This window comes from Poecile atricapillus, chromosome 1, assembly GCF_030490865.1.
Source record: "Poecile atricapillus isolate bPoeAtr1 chromosome 1, bPoeAtr1.hap1, whole genome shotgun sequence".
Lineage (NCBI taxonomy): Eukaryota > Metazoa > Chordata > Aves > Passeriformes > Paridae > Poecile > Poecile atricapillus.
Genome location: NC_081249.1, coordinates 115,623,430 through 115,641,240, shown reverse-complemented (window position 1 = coordinate 115,641,240; position 17,811 = coordinate 115,623,430). Strand labels below are relative to the sequence as shown.

The window sequence follows — 17,811 nt, the reverse complement described above, 5'->3', positions numbered from 1 at the left end:
CCAATAGCAGATCTCAGTGAGTAGTAATTGCTCACCAGTTAAGCCCTTTCAAAAGGAAAACAGCCTAAGCACTTGGAGATGCCTTATTTCGGTGGCTGAAGCTGTACCTTAGGCACAGCTTGTAGAACTGAGTTCAGCAGCAGACACGGACACGACACCCAGCCTGAAGCAGCAGAGCAGAAAGCAAGAGAGCTCTGCAGGAAAGCTGAGGCTGAGCCCCCTCACCTTGACATAGGTACGCTCAGTCTCCAGGAGCTCACAGATGACCTTCCTCAGCTTGTCTGCGTCCGTGAGCTGCCTCATGGTGCTCAGCTGGGGCCCTGCACAGTCCTGGGGGGGAGCACTGCAGTCAGAGGGGTTCATTTCATGAAGACTGCGACAGAAAGCTGCGACCTGCTCTGTGCTCTTTGGAGAGAAGGGAGAGGAAAGAGCAGTGGTAACATTGGAAATCAGAGCCAGAGGAACAAAGGGGCTGAGGAGGGTTTGCAGATGGGCAGTGGCAGCTTGGGGACTTTTCAACAGGTACCACAAGTGTCTATCCTGTCTCTCTGTAACTGGGGATAAAGGAAAAGAAAGGAGTAGCAGAATTCAAATTAACTGAAGTGCTGTTCAACTCCATTCCTGGTTTCAGACATGGGAATTTTCATTTTCCATCCAGCACTTAAGATTGACAAACTCACAGAGAGGGCAAAGAATTGGGAACCAAAAACACCTTGGCAAACCAAACACACACCCCAGCCCCCTGCCAGTTCCCCAGCCGGGGCTGCAGCATCCTGCGACCAGTTCTGCTAACACACAGGCACAAACCACTCCTGCTGGGGTTTGGGCAAGCAGAGCCTCCCAGCTAAAGCCCCTCCAGGCACCAAACACAAGATCTTTGGGAAAGCAGCTGGATCCCTAGGCTGTGTCTGGAAGTGTGCCTCGCAGGGTGAACTCCTTCCCCATAAGTGCCGCTTCCCAGAGCTGCTCCATCCTGCCACTTCCTTTAATATTTAATCAGCTGCCTATATAAAAAGCCAGTTATCCTCACTTCACCCCCTCGTGTTAGATCATTTCCTCACATCTTTCATTATACCCATGAGTTTGGAACAGGAATAGTCTCTGGTGTCAGTGACGACAGCCCCAGGCTTCCAGAATTGCCAAGGCAGCCGTGGGCTGTTCTCCATCCCTCCCAGAGACCTGGAGGGAAAAGAGCTGCTCCAGTGACCACACCTGACAATCCTGCCAGAGGATCTAATCCGGGTTCAGTGATTTCCCAGCACTGCCTCTACAGCCCCCAGCTCAGCAATTTCTCCATGGAAAGGGTGGCCAGGCACTAGCAGGGGCTCCCAGGCAGGTTTGGGGTCCCCATCCCTGCAGGTGTCCAAGGAATTCCTGGAAGAGGCACTCAGTGCTCTGGGGCTGAGTGACAAGGTGGGGATTTGGCACAGCTTGGACTCCATGGTCTCAGAGGTGTTCTCCAACATGGGTAACTCTGTAATTCTGTGAAACAAATGACTCAAAATCAGCCTGTTCAACCAGAAAAATGTAAAGAAAGCAGAGGAGAAAAAAACTAACAAAAAAACCACCCCAAAACAAAACAGAAAATAAAAAAGAAAAAAGGGAAAAAAAGAGAAAAAAAAAAAAAAAGGAGAAAATAAAGCACATCCCCACCTTGCAGTGGAGACAAAGCACTGCCCCTGGGACATCACTCCCACCCACTGGTAGTTGTGATCTCCATGTTTTTTAAGCCATGCAGTCTGCTCACACAGAGCTATTTCCTCTCCATGCACATACAAGCCATGTTAGGACAAGGAAGGATTTCTAGTCCCTTTCCTTAGAGGTCTCTTGGGACTGCAGATGCTCCCCTGAGGTCTCTGCACAGCACATGAGCAAAGATGCTCATTACACAATGCATCATTTTCTTCAGGACACAAGTAAGCCTGGAACTCATTGTAACTGGTTGTCAACACAAAACTGCCTATACACTTTATTACAGGGAAATTATTCACCTTCAGTTCCTGAGGTTTAACTCAGGTGTGAAAGAAAGGAAAAATACTGCAAGTTGAGGGCAGGAGGAAGCTGTGAGTTGGACCAGTCCATCTCCAACTCATTCTACTCCTGGTATGCATCACTGAGATTTGAGATTTACTAATCTTAATTATTCAATAATTCCTGTTATTTCTCAGCAAGGTTCCACCTATACTTGCTGTGCTTTTAAGTATAAAGCACACCCAAACTTTTAGATTAGATCTGCATCAGATTCCAGCAGGTGTGACCTTGATCCCAACAGCCCCAAATCCACCAAGGGCAGTAGGTGAATGCCTGGCTCCAGCACAGGTTAAAACACCTTCCCAAGTCCCCTGCTCTGCTGGGAAGGCACAGAGAGCTGACAGCACAGGTACAATAATCTGAGCCTACAGAGACCTGGGACAGGCAAGGGTTTGCTCAGCAACATTTGGCTTTGTTAGCACTGCTTAAGGCAGACGTGTCCAGCGGTGTTTTGCTTTAAGATCCAAATGTACAAATAACACCAGCTGTAACGCATAAAGCACAATCTGGAATCAAACCCCAAAATAAAACAAGTGTTTTAAGCAGTTCCTGCCTGCCACCCCATCCTGTGCACGCTCCTGCAGGGAAAGATGGGTCACCCAGAAAGAGAGAGCAAAAATCTGCTCAGGGTGTGAAACACCAGCTCAGCGCTGAAGTTGAAATAACTCCCGGAGACATGTGGTGCACCCCAGCAGGAGCAGTTACACCCATATGGCAGGAAGGAAGTGGGGAGGACTTCCCAAAGCCTTATCTCCACTTGTGCACACTCAATAAACCGCTGGTGGCTCCAGCCACAGCCCTGCCCCACACCTCCTGGGAACTGCCTCTGGATCAGCACACCCCTGGGGCAGTCTCCAGCTCACTCATCTTCACAAACCTCTTTTCGTGTTTGTCCACGGAACAAATGGCTCTGGGTGTGACTACACCTGAGTGGGAAGGTCTCCCAAGGTGTCTCCTCAAGGCTGAGGGCTCCTGGCCACCACAGAGCCCTGGGAAGTGATTAGGACACTTCGTATTCTCAGTCAAGGGCTATAAGGCTGTGCATATATCATCCTTCAGACATAAACCACTGACCAAGTCTGGGACTTAGTCTGGGACTAAAGCAGATCCAGCTGCACCTAAACCCTGAATTTAGCAATTCAGAGGGTCCTTTCTGACCCTCATGCCTCAATGGGAGGTTGCAGTAAACAACTGAGTGAGCCTCACCATCAAGCCTTGTTAAACCACCATCGTATTGACCAGCAAACCTGGTTCCCTTATCACACCATATCAATAAAAATATTGTTGTTTCTCTCCTAGAACTGAAATGCATGAGTCCACCTGCAACAACTGCTGCACTTCATCCCCGAGCACAACCCTGTATTCCCCTTAAAAAATCCCTTTCCAGACACAAAGCAGACACACATTGCACATGGGGGCTTCAGGGCACAGCTACTTTGGTGAAAACTCTCAAGCAGATTTCACAAAAACCCCTCTGCCCCCATTTTCCCAGAGAAAGTGGATAGAGTAGGGGAGCTCAGGAAGAGAAACAGATCCTTTTATCTCCCTGCACCAGCTCTGCCAGCAGTGACAATGACAGCACTAAACCAGGATTTCTCTAGGAGAATTATAGCATCACACTTCAGGCACAATCCCACAGGCAATCCCTTCAAGCGAGCTGAAAATGAGACTGAGGGCTGCCACAACCGGGCTGAAAAGTGGAGTTCACAAACATTAACCCCCTGCTCGGGAAGGGGCTCAGCAGAGGAGCCAAGATCACATCCTTCCCGCGGAGGAGGATCAAGGACATCCACCACAACCACAGCGGGGAGCTTTGGCTGCTGAAAGCCGTTTCCTCCCGTGTTTGCCATGCCGGGTGCCTGGGCATCAGGAGCTCTCCCCTGGAACAGCACAGCTCACCTCTGGGCAGTAGCGCCCACCCGAACAAAGCCAGGCAAACCGCATCCTTGCAGCATGGCAACAAAGAGCCCCTGCAGGGCACACACCTCGCAGCTCAGCAATTCGGAACCTGCACGATCCCCTAAGCGCCGGCTCCTGAGCCCATCCCCTCGCATCTGCTCACCAGGTACAGCATTCGGAAGAGGGAGTCCCCGTCCCTGCCGGCGCTCTCGCTCCGCAGCTTTCGGTTCCCCCTCCAGAGCGCCGACATGGCCGGAGCGGCTGCGGGGCTGTCACCGAGCCGGCAGCACGGGCCCGGTGCTGCACATCCCCAGCTGCTCCGAGCGGCTCCCGAGAACCCCGAGCTGGCTGCTCCTGCTCCTTCTGGGAACCCCGGGCTGCTCCTGCTCCTCCCAAGCACCCCGAGCTGCTCCTGCTCCTCCCCAGGCACCCCGAGCTGCTCCTGCTCCTGCTCCTCCCGGGAACCCCGAGCTGCTCCTGCTCCTCCCAGGCACCTCGAGCTGCTCCTGCTCCTCCCAGGCACTCCGAGCTGCTCCTGCTCCTCCCCAGGCACCCCGAGCTGCTCCTCCCGGGAACCCCGAACTGCTCCTGCTCCTCCCGGGAACCCCGAGCTGCTCCTACTCCTGCTCGTCCCAGGCACCCCGAGCTGCTCCTGCTCCTGCTCCTCCCGGGAACCCCGAGCTACTCCTGCTCCTCCCGGGCACCCCGAGCTGCTCCTGCTCCTCCCGGGCACCCCGAGCTGCTCCTGCTCCTCCCAGGCACCCCGAGCGCTTCTCTCCGTGCGAGCGGGGCAGGGCAGCACAGCCTCCCCTCCCGTGCCATCTGCTCACCGCGGATCCCGAGCCGTGTGCTGCCGTGGGCTGCAATGGAGAGGAGCGGGGAATATCGGGAATATCAGCTGCCTGTGGCTGAGCAGAGCCCGCAGGCTGCGAGCGGCGCTGCTCGGGAATACCAAACAGCGCAGGGACGCGGCACCGAATGAAAGGAACTTAAAAGAGCCGGTTCTGCCGCTGGGAAACCGACCCCGCCAATCCCCCTTTTAATCCTTTCACGTCTACCGCAACACACTGAAGGTTTGGAGACTTACGGCGGTCTGGAGTAATGCTGCAGAGAGCAGCCGACCTACTTTTCTTGGAAAAAAATCCCTCCGAGTGGCACAGGCGCGCACACACAGAGCCCATCAAGCACGCTCCCCCAAGCTGCCAGGTAATTGGCCTTTACTGCCACAGGCAGATGTCTGCAATTAGAAACGGAGAAACCAGTGTCCCGCAGCAGTTTTAACTGGTGACACTTCTTACAACACATCCCCAATTAAATTCGAAGGACCACGGCAGGAAAAGAAAATACACAGAGATTGATTCTGAGGTTCAATACAGCACCTATTTTAGCCTTTGGCAACCTGCAACATCAGGAACCCATATACTCAATTTTTTGGCTACCCCCTGGAACCTCAGTATTGAAAAGGCCAAAATAATCAGGTCACCAGAGGGGCAAGTAACCATTGAAGAAATTACACTGATGTGAAATATTTCTGATGCTGTGTTGAATAGAGGCTGACAGAGGGGCGTGCCCCCCATTTCATAAACAGCCTGAAATTTGGTGCTAGATGAAAACAAGCCTGAAAAGGTGGCCGAGAGCAGGCTTTCCTTTCCCCGACTCTTCTCCCTCCCGGCTCTCTCCTCCCCTTGGCTCCTACATGAAATGGGGACAGAAAGGAAAGCCAGAAGTCCACCCCAGAGCAAAAACAACTTGTAGAAAACCTTGGGCCAGGGACAGTTGCATGGCTTAAGGCAAAGGGTTGCACCTGGAAAGCGCCTTGCTTGCCACCCTTCACATAGATGTCCATCCCTAGAGATAAGAGGGTGAAACTAGATAGGGAGTGAGTTCAGAGAACAGCAGCTATCCCACACCACTGACACCTCAGCCCACCTTGGAGATGGGTTTTTTTACCAGAACAGACACAGACACCTCATCTTCCCTTATTCTCGATAATGGAATCATTGACAACAGTGATGGAGAAGAAAGCTCTGCATTATCAGGCCTTTAGGATATACAGAAGACAAGCTTCTCAGAAAAGGGAGGGATCCTCAGAGCTCCTGCTGCACCTCCAAATCCTTCAGCACCACCACAGCTTGGAGGCTTTTGCAGATTAAGAAGCAGAAGCACCACTGTTAAGGAAACACACACCCACGTGCACACATGCTGGGCTGGGGGAAGGGACAGAGGCGGCTGCAGCCACCGGGAGGAGGAGGAGGAGGAGAGAGGACACATTCCAGTGCCTCCTGTGCCACACAGCCCCCTGCCACCTGCCTGGCAAAGGTAGAAGGGACCAAGCCCAGCTTTTGGTGGGATTTCCCCGTCTTACCTTCATGCAAAGCCTGTGCTACGAGAGCAGATGAACACAGGCTGCGAGTGCCTCGCTCCTCTCCTCTCCTCTTCCCATCAATCATTAATGCTGCCCTAGGATCTCTCTGCTGGCCAGGGAGCCAGGGAGCTTCCTGGGGAAGCTGGCAGCTGTCCTTCTCTGCAGTGCTCCCCAGGCATGGATGGAGCCCTGCCCTGGGACCGGCACAAGACACCCCAAAGGCTGTTTTGGGATCTCCAGCTCCTAATGCTGTCTCTGTGCTGGAAGGAGGGGAGCTCTGTGTTTAGCTGGGGAGTTCTGATGCTGGCAACATGGGAACATTCCCCTGCTGACCAGTGGTGAATGGATGGGAGTGCTCCTGCCCTGCTGTAGCCAAGAAGGGCAGAGAAATAAAAAGAAGGAAAATAGGGGAAGTCTCCACTGAGCTCCACCATCCATGGCTGGGAGCTGTGGCAGAGATGGGATAAAGGGGAATGTGGCATGAGGGCAGAGCCTTCCCTTTGCCACGTACAAAAATAACTAACCCCTGTGAAACAGCCCTGAGGACACCACCTTAATCTCCTGTGCCATAATCCCAGGAGTATGGAAAGGTGTGGGAGTGCATGCACAGGAAAACACCTTTGTTTTTCTCCTCATGTCTGTGACTTCCCATGTGTGAAAACACATTGCAAGAATCCTTCCTTCCCATGCACATCAGCTTTCCCAAGCACACAGAAAAACCAAAGAATTAGGAAAACCCTCAGCTGAGCCTTTTTTTCTTCCCCACTGCCACATACTGGAATTTTCTATAGGCATTGCAGAATAATTTGGGGGTTTCTGCAGTCAGCTAGGAAGACACCGAGTACAGAGCAGGGACAGCAGCACCCCTGAGATTGTCACACTGAGTAGGTTATATATATTCCATAGCTACTTGTGTCCTTCATTTGTGGGAGAACATTTCAAGCAGTTTGAAACAGAAAAAAAAATGCCTCACTCCCCTTCACCCCACACAAATACAGAGATATATTTCTGTATCCCAAAAGGAAACACTCAGTGATGTCAACATTTCAATGCCAGACAGGCAGAAGCTCCTCCTGCTGGAAACCAGGGCTCCTTGGAGTTGGGAGTTACTCCCCCAGGATGGAATATTAAGCATTAAAGCTGCTAACACCCATTTCTCAGTTTGACTAAATCTGCTGAGCTGCAGAGCTAATCGGGTAATCCTTACGCCTTGTGCAGGCAATTACAGCTCTGAGCATCCAGGAGACAAGGGGAAAAACACCCCAGCCTGTGGCACACCTCAGGGACAGAAAGCCCTGGAAAACCCATGGAGAGCATTGATTCCCCAGCAGCCACGTGCTGTGCTCGCTGCTCTGCCACAGCTTCCTTTGACAGAACACCCTCTGCTCAGAGCATATGAAAATCCCACATATTTATAGTTAGAAACCCCAAAATATCAACAAACACCTCCACTTGCTGAAGAAGAAATTTACAGTTAAAAATCCCAAAGTTTCAACAAACATTTCCACTTAACAAAGAAAAAATCGACAGTTAAAAATCCCAAACTATCTAAACAAACATCTCCATTTACTGGAGAAGAAATTTACAGGTAAAAATCCCAAAGTACCAACAAACACATCCACTGACTGAGGAAGAAATTATTTCTACTTATAAGAAAAGGTTCCTCAATAAAACCTGGAAACAAACTGTATGAGTAATCACCTTCTCTGCGAGCATTTAGTGTTTTCCTGTATCTGACTTCCACTGCCTGGTTATCAAGGACAAAACTCCAGGCTAGAGTGACACAAGGGATCAGGAAACAAGAGGCCAAGGTCTTTTCCTTCCTTCCTCTGCAGCAGAGCAGCAAGGGACCAGCCCAGAGCTCGCTACAACACAGCTTGGTTACAGCAGGAGAGAAAACATGCACGGAGCAGAAACACCAGCAAACTGAGATCTAACTCTCCTTAGATCATTAACTGTGAAGAAAAATTGCTGTGAGCTCTCAGCATCACCTGTATCACAAACACCCAAAAGCAATCAAGGTAATATTGCAGGATTGTGCCTCAGAAGCCACCATCATCACCTTCTGTCACCACCAAGCTGTGTCCCTGAATCGATGGCAATTAGCAACCCATTTGCACAAGCTCCTAGCTATAACTGGACAGTTTTGCTTTGAGGTAGATTGCTTATGATTAGTTTGCAGTTAGAAACCTGCACTTGAGCGATGCCATTGCTTTAAGAAAATACAGTTTAGCTTATGTTTGTCCTAAGCCTGGCAATCCAGAAAGAATAAGAAATCCTAATAATCCACACAGTTTAGTGGAGCTGCTCTGGGGATGGAGGTGATAAACCAGCCCATTCACAAACTGTGTGGGGAACATTTTCACAGGGTACTGAAGGGATGAACCCAGTGGGGAGAAAGGGCACAAATCTTGCTGAAGAGGCAGTGGATGACGTGCCACAAGGCCTGTTCCATTCAGAATCATCCATAAACACCTTCAAAGCCACCCAGCGTTTTCCCAGGAAGGGTGCTCTAGTCTGGGTGCTGTCCCTGCCAGGTGAAAATGGAACCTCCTCACCTTGCTCATCTTCTCGGCCTCATCCAACGGCTCCAGGTCCTGCGCTTCCGCCTCCTCCGGGGCCGCCTCGGCCGAGCTGTCGGGGTCACTGCAGAGGGAGTGCCCTGCCGAGAGCGACACGGGTGTGAAACACGGCCACAACGCCCCAAAATCCCCAAGAAAAGCTGGCTGCAACCATGGAGCTCCCACGGAACACAAACACCTTCCAACAAGAGGCTGTGCCGGAGGCACCCGACGACCTCCGGTTTAAGGACGGCTGTAAAAACCAAACAGGTTATGACCAGACATCATTTCACTGGCAACTACAGATTCAGAGATAAGGCTAAAATGTCACATTACATTCTGACACTCCAGCATTCATTGCTTGGCTGGTGAGCAGTGCCAAGGACCTTTCTACCCCAGTGGTTTCACATGGAAAATGTGGTATGCACCTCTTGGTGCATGGTGATTCCACTGCCTGCATTTCTGGCCTGACACACCCACTTGCTGAGGAAATAAACCCAGTTTTAGATGTTTTTAGGAGGCAGGACCCAGCATTCAGCTGCTGTTACTGCAAGCTTTTAGGGCCCATTATTAAAAATAATTTGCACGACTGTGCAAGATTTGCCACTTTGTTATGTCCAGAGATCATCTAGAAAAGCCAGAATTCAGAAATCTGGAAAATAACTTCAGAACATATTCTACACACTGGGACGGAGCCAAGGTGGGCATTGATGAAATGGAAAGGACATAAAAAGCCCCTCTTCTGAAAAGGATGTGCCTGGAGGGATTGACAACACAGAGTCTATTTGAAGCATTTTCCCTGTAAGAAGTTTGGTTTTCAGTTTTCGGAGCCTTGCCCAGATTTTATCAAATCTCACTATCAGCTTTCTGCTCTCCCTGTTAACATGTGAGAAAGAATTCTCAAGGTGTCCATTTAAAAAAACAGGGAAAATACGTGCTATGGGCCTTAATTTGTGTGGAGCAGTCTGTTTTTCCACTGCAATTAATTTCCCTTCTCAAGCACAACGCACCTTGCAGCTGTTTCTCACCCCAAACCAAGGCAATAATATTTGTCCATATTACTTTTAAGCCACCCCTTTTTCTTTTCCTGTATGTCAAAGCCCCATTTAACCTGTTTCCTGCATTTCTTTCAGCCAGCAGCCAGGACTCTTTCACTGGAGCAGACACCCAGCACGTGTCCTCGGGCTTTTCCTGATGTCTTTGGCCACCAGGGACCTGAGCAGGTTTATCTGCTGCTTGTTAAATGCAATCAGAGCAATAAAGCTGCACGTTCCTACCCCTTAATACCGCCCGGTTACCGTCCCACTTCTGTCAGGATCGTTCCATCACCTGCTTTTTGCCCTGTGAATCCTTATTTAGCTCTGCCAGGAGAACGTGCTGCTTTCCTTCCTCCTGACCACTGCCATTTGCTGCCCTCACAGGGCATTAATGAATTAGAAGGGGAAATCCAAAAAAGCGGCAGAAAAAGGGGGTGAAATCCCTGTGGCCCCAGCACAGAGGGAGCTCACAGGGGCTGCCCCAGCAGCGTCATCCTGGGACAGTGTGACCAATGCCCACTAAATAACTCCTATCTGTGGCCACAACCAGCACAACAGAAGGAAGTCTATCACTGGAGCAAAGGAGCTGGGCCTTAAAGGCCTGGAGAATCACGGAAAACTTCAGCACCACCCAGCACTTGGCTAGATTTTCCACGACTGTTGCTTCCAGCTTGCAGGGCTGGTGTAACTCAAGGTTTTAATGAGACTTCCACAATGTGTGGTACCTCTCCTAAAGCCTCCTTTTTGCTGCCAGGCTATACATTTATTTATTACTATTTATATATTTATTTCAGTGCAGTGGGAATAAATATCCTGAGCCAAGCTCTGCCAGCTGCAGCACAAAGCTCCAAGTGTGCACCCCGCTAACACAAAATACAAACCAGGAATCCTGCAATCCTTCAAAAACATCCCAATATCATCTCTTTGGGCAGTTTAACAGCAGCTTTCTTAATCCAAATGCTGCCAGGGAATGGCCCCGTTATGACAGCAGAATTCCTGGCTGGAGAGGCTCTGTTATTAAATGCAAAAATATTATTTTTGACAGGAGTTGTTAGGGAACGGTGTCTCGGATTAAATTTTTATTTCAGGTGACATTTCACCTATAAATCCGCAGTAAATCGGGTGAATATGTATTTTTTTCTTCCTTGCAGAAGAACTCTCGTTAGCTCTGAAACACTGAACTGTGAAGTTCAGTCCCGGGACACCGGGAGCGAGGCATTCATTTCCATGGGGAAATCGGGAACCCCAGCCTTGCCTCCTGCGCGGCCGCCAGAGGGCGAGGCAGCACCGCAGCAATTCGGGGAATCGGGGATGAAAAATGCAATCCGATCCCAAACCCCTCCGGTGGCTGCTGCAGGAAGTGCCCCGGAATTGTTACATCAATGGACGAAATCTGAAATCAGCCTCGTGAAAATAACCCTGAAGAGATTAGGGTCACTGGTGGCCTCAGCTGGTTCTGAAATCCAAATTACTCAGCCCGAGGGGGCCTGTGACGGCTGAGGTTGGAATAAAAACCAGTGGCTGTTCTTACAGCGCAGTAGAAGTTTGTTTCAGTTTTACAGCACACATTTAGCCTGTGTGTTAATAACTCCAAATAACAAACTCCCTAAAACACCCATGTGTTTCCTATCTAGGGGACTGGTACAGCTGTTCCAAGCAGGGGGGCACTTTCTTTTTCAGTCTTTATCCATGCTGCACAGTGATTTATGTGCTCCACATCATCCCCCCATGCTAAAGGTCTCCAAAATACAGGGGCAGGCAAAGCCCAAACCTCAGACTCTGCCCCACACTGAAAGAAGGGAGTGAATTGTGAGGAAGACCACAAACAAATCTGGGTATGGAGGTGATAAAACCCCCATTACCAAATCCCCTACTAATAGCAGAATACCTTGCTGTTGATCTGGGGGAGATCCAAGGCTGTGTCCCAGCTCTCATTCCCTGCACTGAGGGGAGCAGAGTGGGCAGGCAGAACACTCCTCGTGGGGAGGGGAGACAGACCCCACTGATCCTTTTAGGCAATAAAGAAAACCTGCTGTGGGGCTCCAGACAGAACCAGAGCTAATCCTCCTCAGCCAAAGTCATGCAGGCTGTGTTAGCAGGAGAGAACCCAGAGCCAGGAAAAGCAATAATAGATGAGAGGAACAAAACTCATGGCTCTGCAAAGGCAGCACAGTTCCACGGGGAAAGCATCCATCATGCTCAGGATGGCAGTTCTCACATCAATCAGAGATATAAAACCCAAGGTCACTTCCAGAATAACCTGTTAAGCAAACACCCTGAAGTAACCACGGCCACAGAGCTGATTTGCAGCTCCAGCCCCAAGCTCAGCATGAGCACGGGAGTTCCAGATGATGAAAGGGCTGTGAGAGATGTCGGATTTAACAGGAGCTCCGGCAGATGGCTCTCCAGGGAGGTCGACTCCCAGAAACACCACCCTGCTTTGCTCCTCTAGACCTCCCAATGAACAGCAAGGCACCAGGAAAGCTTCCTTAAAAATATGTATCTTTCCTATTTTGAAAATACACTGTATCATTTGCCTCATACGAAAAATGAAGTCTACCCTTTGCTGCCTTCACAGGTGATGAAGAATTGCTAATTGAAGAATTATCTAATGAAGATAATGCTAAGACACCAGCATGATCCTGGATTCCTGGAGAAGGGATGTGCCCACAGGTGCTGTGTGCCCACTGGCACTGTGACCCTGCTGAGTGAGGCCTGCAGCACCTCAGGGCCAGCCACAGAATCTGTGTCCTAGAAATAAAACATTCCGCAGAAATCATGGAGCTCATCTGGCCAGCCAAACTGCCTGGAATCAACAAGGACACAAATAAATAGGTCAGTGGGTATTTCATACTTGACTGCTCTTGCAAGAAGCTGTAGAGCCAAGAACAAAAATCTAAGATAACACCACAATGTCCCAAATACAAGCACAGACCCCTTTTTAAAATGTCACGTGGATCCCACTTTAGGTAACGGATCCCTGACAAAGCACAGGAGCAGAAGAAGAAAGGCTTCAATAAAACAGGATGTTCTACAAACACGTAACTAGAGGGAAAGGTGGGGAAGATCACCTGCCTCCCAGTCACACACATGGGTGCAGAGCATTGATTTCACTCCCACCTCGGGCTAAGCCAGCCCAAATTATTTCATGTGGCAACTACAGGCGCTTCCAGAAGCAGTCAGGGACAGCTGCACTCCTCCTGCAGAAATATCCCCCTCCTTTTGGAGGGAACAGAGGCAGATCCCAGCCCAGCATTCCCTGTGCCTAGAAGGAATGGGAATGTCGGGAGAGCTCCAGGTTCTGTGTGAACACAGAAATCCCAGCTCCCAACCCTCTGCTCCCAGGGCAGACACTTACCTTGGGGAAAAACTGAGCTATGAGGAGCCAGCACTCAGGGTTCCAGTGACAAATAACAGGCAAAGACAAGAGGCTTGTGAAAAGCTGGTGTTGAGCAGCAAATGGGGGCATCTTGTGGCCAGCTATGAAAATGTACAGGACAACCTCGGTTTTCCAGCACAAAAGCCTAACTGGGTAAACTGCCATGGAAATTAAAAGAGGAAAATTTCCTGAAAATGTTGAATTTTAACTGCCTGTGTAGTTTTAGTCCACATCTTACATGATGTGTTGCTTTTAGCAGTCCCCTCAGAGGGATTTACAATAAGCTGTGTGGAAGCTTTTCTTGCTCCCTCTTTTCCACCTGCTATGAATATTACACTCCCCAAAGCCAGTCTCAGCTCAGAACAGTTTTGATTGCCTAGAAACTACTTCACTCCGGCAATTCTACTGATTTCTCCTGTATTCTAAATTCAAAAAAATGAGGCAAGAGGTCATCTTCTGCTGTCAAATCTAGAAGGAGCACTGAGTAGAAATTCAGGGAGCCAAACTCCTGACAAACAATTCCCAGTTGCTATAGGTTTATCTTCTGCTGGTTGGGTTCTCTGAGCAGGGCAGTGTCATTCATTCCAGGCTGAGCAGGAATGTCCCTTCCCACAGCAGTGTGCTCTGGGATCACCTGGCTGTATCACGCTGTAATGGCAATCCCCATCTTTAGGTGGTTTTAGAAATCCCTGTGAGTTATTCGTGCATCTCATCCAACACAGGCAGGGCTCTGTGCTCCTGGCTGACCCCACAGAGGGTGAATCACAGAGCCACAGAATATCCCGAGCTGGAAGGGCCCCACCACAATCATCCAGTGCAGCCCCTGGCCCTGCACAGACCCCCAACAATCCCACCCTGGGCATCCCTGGAGTGGTGTCCAAACACTCCCGGAGCTCTGGCAGCCTCGGGGCTGTGCCCATTCCCTGGGGAGCCTGGGCAGCACCAACACCCTCTAATATCCAACATAAACCTCCCGGGCACGGCTCCAGCCCTTCCCTCTCACAGGGAGCTGAGATCAGAGATCAGAGCTGCCCCTCTGGAGAAAGCTGCAGACCCCAGTGAGACTCCCCTCAGTCTCTCCTCCTCCAGCTGAACATTCCAAGTGCCCTCAGCTGCTCCTTGGAGGGCTCCTCCAGACCCTTCACCATCCTCCTGTCTCTCCTTTGGACACTTTCCAGCAGCTGGAGACCTGTCTGATGTAGTGGTGCCCCAAACTGCACACAGAACGCTTTAACCCTCACTCCCCTCACCACGTGCAGATCCTGTGGGCAAATCCAGATGACAAAGCACCTCCTGAGCTGCCCAGAAGGGAGCAGCTGGTTCTGTGAGTGTCTGTGGGCACAGCCCGAGGACCTGAGGTGCCTTTGGTGCTGACAGGGCTGTCCCAGGCTGGCGGCAGCCCTGTGACACCTCACAGCTTCCCCAGCCCCGCTCAGGCTGCAATTCCTGTCCCTCCCACCATGGAACCTGCAGGCAGGAGTGATTTCTGTCCCGACCCCAGTACCTTGGCTGCCCCCAGAGAAGGCTAGGACACCGTCCCCGGGCTCTGAGGGGTTCTCTGGGCGCCGTGGGGGCGGCTGGCTCAGCCTCTGTCCCTCCTCCGGCTCGGGGTGGGTGCGCACGGTGAGGCACAGCACGGGCTGCAGCAGGGCGTCCTTCAGCAGCGCCGAGTCCAGCTCCTCTGCGGCTCTCTGGTTGATCTCCACCACCTCATCCCCGGCTTTCAGGCCTGTGACACGGAGGAACGGGTCAGACTTGCGCCGCCATGCTCCCCACAGACATGGAGGAGCTCTGACGGGTGTTTACGTCTAGACATAATCATTAATGGCTGCAAACGACACTGAGATTTGATGGCCTTTGTGAGACCTGCTGTCTGGCTGCTCCTCCAGTGCCACCCCAAGAGCAGAGTGCCCAGCAAGTCCCTCAGCAACAATTTATCCCCTTTTTCCTCACGGTGCACACTGCACCCTACACAGCCCAGCCCCGCCACGACCCTTCCCGAACCCCATGGCAGCACAGGGATCTTCAAAAGGCAGAGCTGAGCCCTTGCTAAGTTAGTCATGGCTTTTTTCCCAGCCTGATTCCAGGAGTTATTTATAGCAGCAGTGCCCCAGGGAGAAGGGGATGTGCAGGGAAGCAGCTGCCTCTCGCTCCCCGGGATGCTGAGGGACAGGTGACACGGGAATCCTGACCTTCCCCATGGCCAGCCCGGCCCTCCCTGACCATCCACAGCCAGCTGGAGCAGGCTTTGATCCCAAATCATCCCTGGGGCCCAGCAGGCAGCAGCACACTGGGAACAGCAGTGCTCAGAGCCCCCCGGCCGCTGCACCCTCTCCATCTCCATCCTTGCATTTACAGGGATGAGAGCTGGAACTGACAGCAGCCAAAGAACTGAGGTGACCATCCCTGCCATGCCAAGGAGGAGCCCTGGCACCCTGAAAGCCTGGATGAATCCTCCAGAGTACTGACCCACATTCCAGGAAGAAAGGTGGAAGGGAGGAGGCTAAAGAGCTTCCTTAGGAAAATGGAGATCTCCCTAAATGCACGTAATTGTGCCCAGAAACTAGTGTGGTGTGCAGTTTCAGGGAGAATAAAATGAACTAGATAGAGCAGCTACGAAGTAAATGGACTGTAAAATCATATCTGAAAGAAGGACAAAAGAAGGCAAATCAAGCATTTCGCATTATTTAATTTATTCTACTTAGTGATTCTGTGGCATAATAGTAGCACACTAATAGGCCTGCAACCATAACCATTGGATCTGGGGCTTCATTTACTCTTTGTAGTCTTTGTTTTGGATCATTTGGGATAAAGCATCATGTCTATCTCAGTGCAATCAAGGAGCTCCTGTTCCAATAAGGAATGCCTGCCTCGCTAAGGCAGGCCAACAGAAGAAACAAAAGGATAAATCATAAAAATTACCAGGAGAAAATAAAAGTCTTCTAATTGGAGGAAAGATTGAAAATGAAATGCAGTATCTCATATCTGAGGGAGTGCAGTCAAAGGCAGACACCGCATGTAAATAATGGGAGGCACAGAGATTTTTCCTCCCTTCCTGCTGCCACCTCAGGGAATCTTGTCCTAGTATCCTGCTGCTCATACAGCAGTGCTGTTTCAGGTCTCTTCTGAGCAGCTGAGTTCTCATTGCCTGTCCTTGCACTGCAGCCCCACAGGAGGCACTCTGTGCTCACATATCCACTCCAACTGCTCTTCCAGCACCAACTAAAAGCAGACCCTGATGAAACCCCCATCCAGCCCCTCCCAACGCTCGCTTTGCTCCACACAGGAACCCACAAGGTTTCATTTCCCTGTGGCAGCCTGGCAGGGAGCCCCCCCGGCTCTGCTCAGGGCTTTTGGCAGAATATCCATCCTGTTCATCAGGGAATGCTGTGGGGCTGAGGGACAGCAAAGAGCAAGATGGTCCTTTCATATTTAACACACACCTGCGTGGGTTTCTGAAGCTGGGGTGCAACTCCAGGTGTTCTCCCATTCCTTGTTCCCCCATTCCACTGTTCCTTCCTCCCTGTTTCTGCCCCCACTGTGCCCCTTTGGCCACTCAATCCCAAGCACACTAGCCAGCTCCACCAGCCCGGGGTCACAGCAGCTGCCAGGGCACTTTCCCATGGCTCTGTCTCAGTGGAGTGCCAGAGTCAGCACCAGGCCAAGGGGGGCAGCAGCCTTGGAACAGCTTTTGGCAAGGGCCAGCTGATGAATAAGCTCTGCAAGGCCATATAAGCCCTCACCAGGAGAACTCTGAAGGTGTTCCTGAGGACTCTGCATGCACCATTGGGTTATGAAGAGATGAGAATCTTCTCACCCCTCATGGTCCCCGTGCTCTAGTTCAAAATGTGGGTGGCCTTCAGCTGCCTGGCTCCCTGTCTGTGCAGCAGGGGAGGCAGTGACTGGCACATAAGTGGCATGGTTGGCCTCAGCTTGGATAAGCTGCATTAAACCAGACCCTGCTCTGCCTTGGGACAAGCTGGGGATCCCTGCTGGCTCATGCTGCAAATGTATGCTTCCTGCTAAGGTTGTAAGCAGAAGCAGAGGCAGTAATGCTAGCCACAGCAATGCCCCTGCTGTATTTGTGTGGCAGTGACTGACTTGGGAGGGCTTTGGGAAGTGTTTTACCTTTCTTGAAAGCCAGGCCCGTCTCCTTGACGCTGTTCACGTAGAGCCGGCGAATCCCCTCCTCTTCCACAGAGGACAGAGAGAAACCTGGGGAGACAGACAGTGAGATGGTCAGAGGAAGCCAGCCCCTTCCAGGGTGTCCCAGCCACCAAGGCTGTGCTGTCCCTGCCATGAGCAGGCGGGAATCCCTCCCCTCTCCCTTCCCTCAAACCTTTACAAACACAACAGGGAAGTTGAGCAATGAAAGTGGCCCTAACAAAAACCCAAACTGAATTTCTGAGTGCATATACCAATTATATGTTTGAGGATACCACAGCTGCAAAGCCTTGGAACAGACTCCCCATTCTCTTGCCACCAAAGGTCGCTCCAGGAGGTTTTGCTGTTTGCAGACCAAAGCTGCACAGAGCCATG

At 51.1% G+C, this 17,811-nt stretch overlaps 1 protein-coding gene across 4 annotated transcripts in view; it reads right to left on the bottom strand.

Moving 5' to 3' along the window:
• Positions 1 to 17,811, bottom strand: part of TIAM1 (TIAM Rac1 associated GEF 1) — a 122,325-nt gene that overhangs the window by 12,856 nt on the left and 91,658 nt on the right. For 2 of the 4 annotated variants that reach the window (XM_058861913.1, XM_058861915.1), the window contains 4 exons: positions 17,401 to 17,487; positions 14,777 to 15,001; positions 8,854 to 8,957; positions 226 to 405 (listed from right to left, as the gene is read on the bottom strand). In XM_058861913.1, coding sequence (XP_058717896.1) covers positions 226 to 405; positions 8,854 to 8,957; positions 14,777 to 15,001; positions 17,401 to 17,487 — 596 coding nt within the window. Of the gene's footprint in view, positions 1 to 225; positions 406 to 4,093; positions 4,347 to 8,853; positions 8,958 to 14,776; positions 15,002 to 17,400; positions 17,488 to 17,811 lie in introns of those variants that run through there. The other 2 variants (XM_058861922.1, XM_058861927.1) reach the window with 2 other exon arrangements.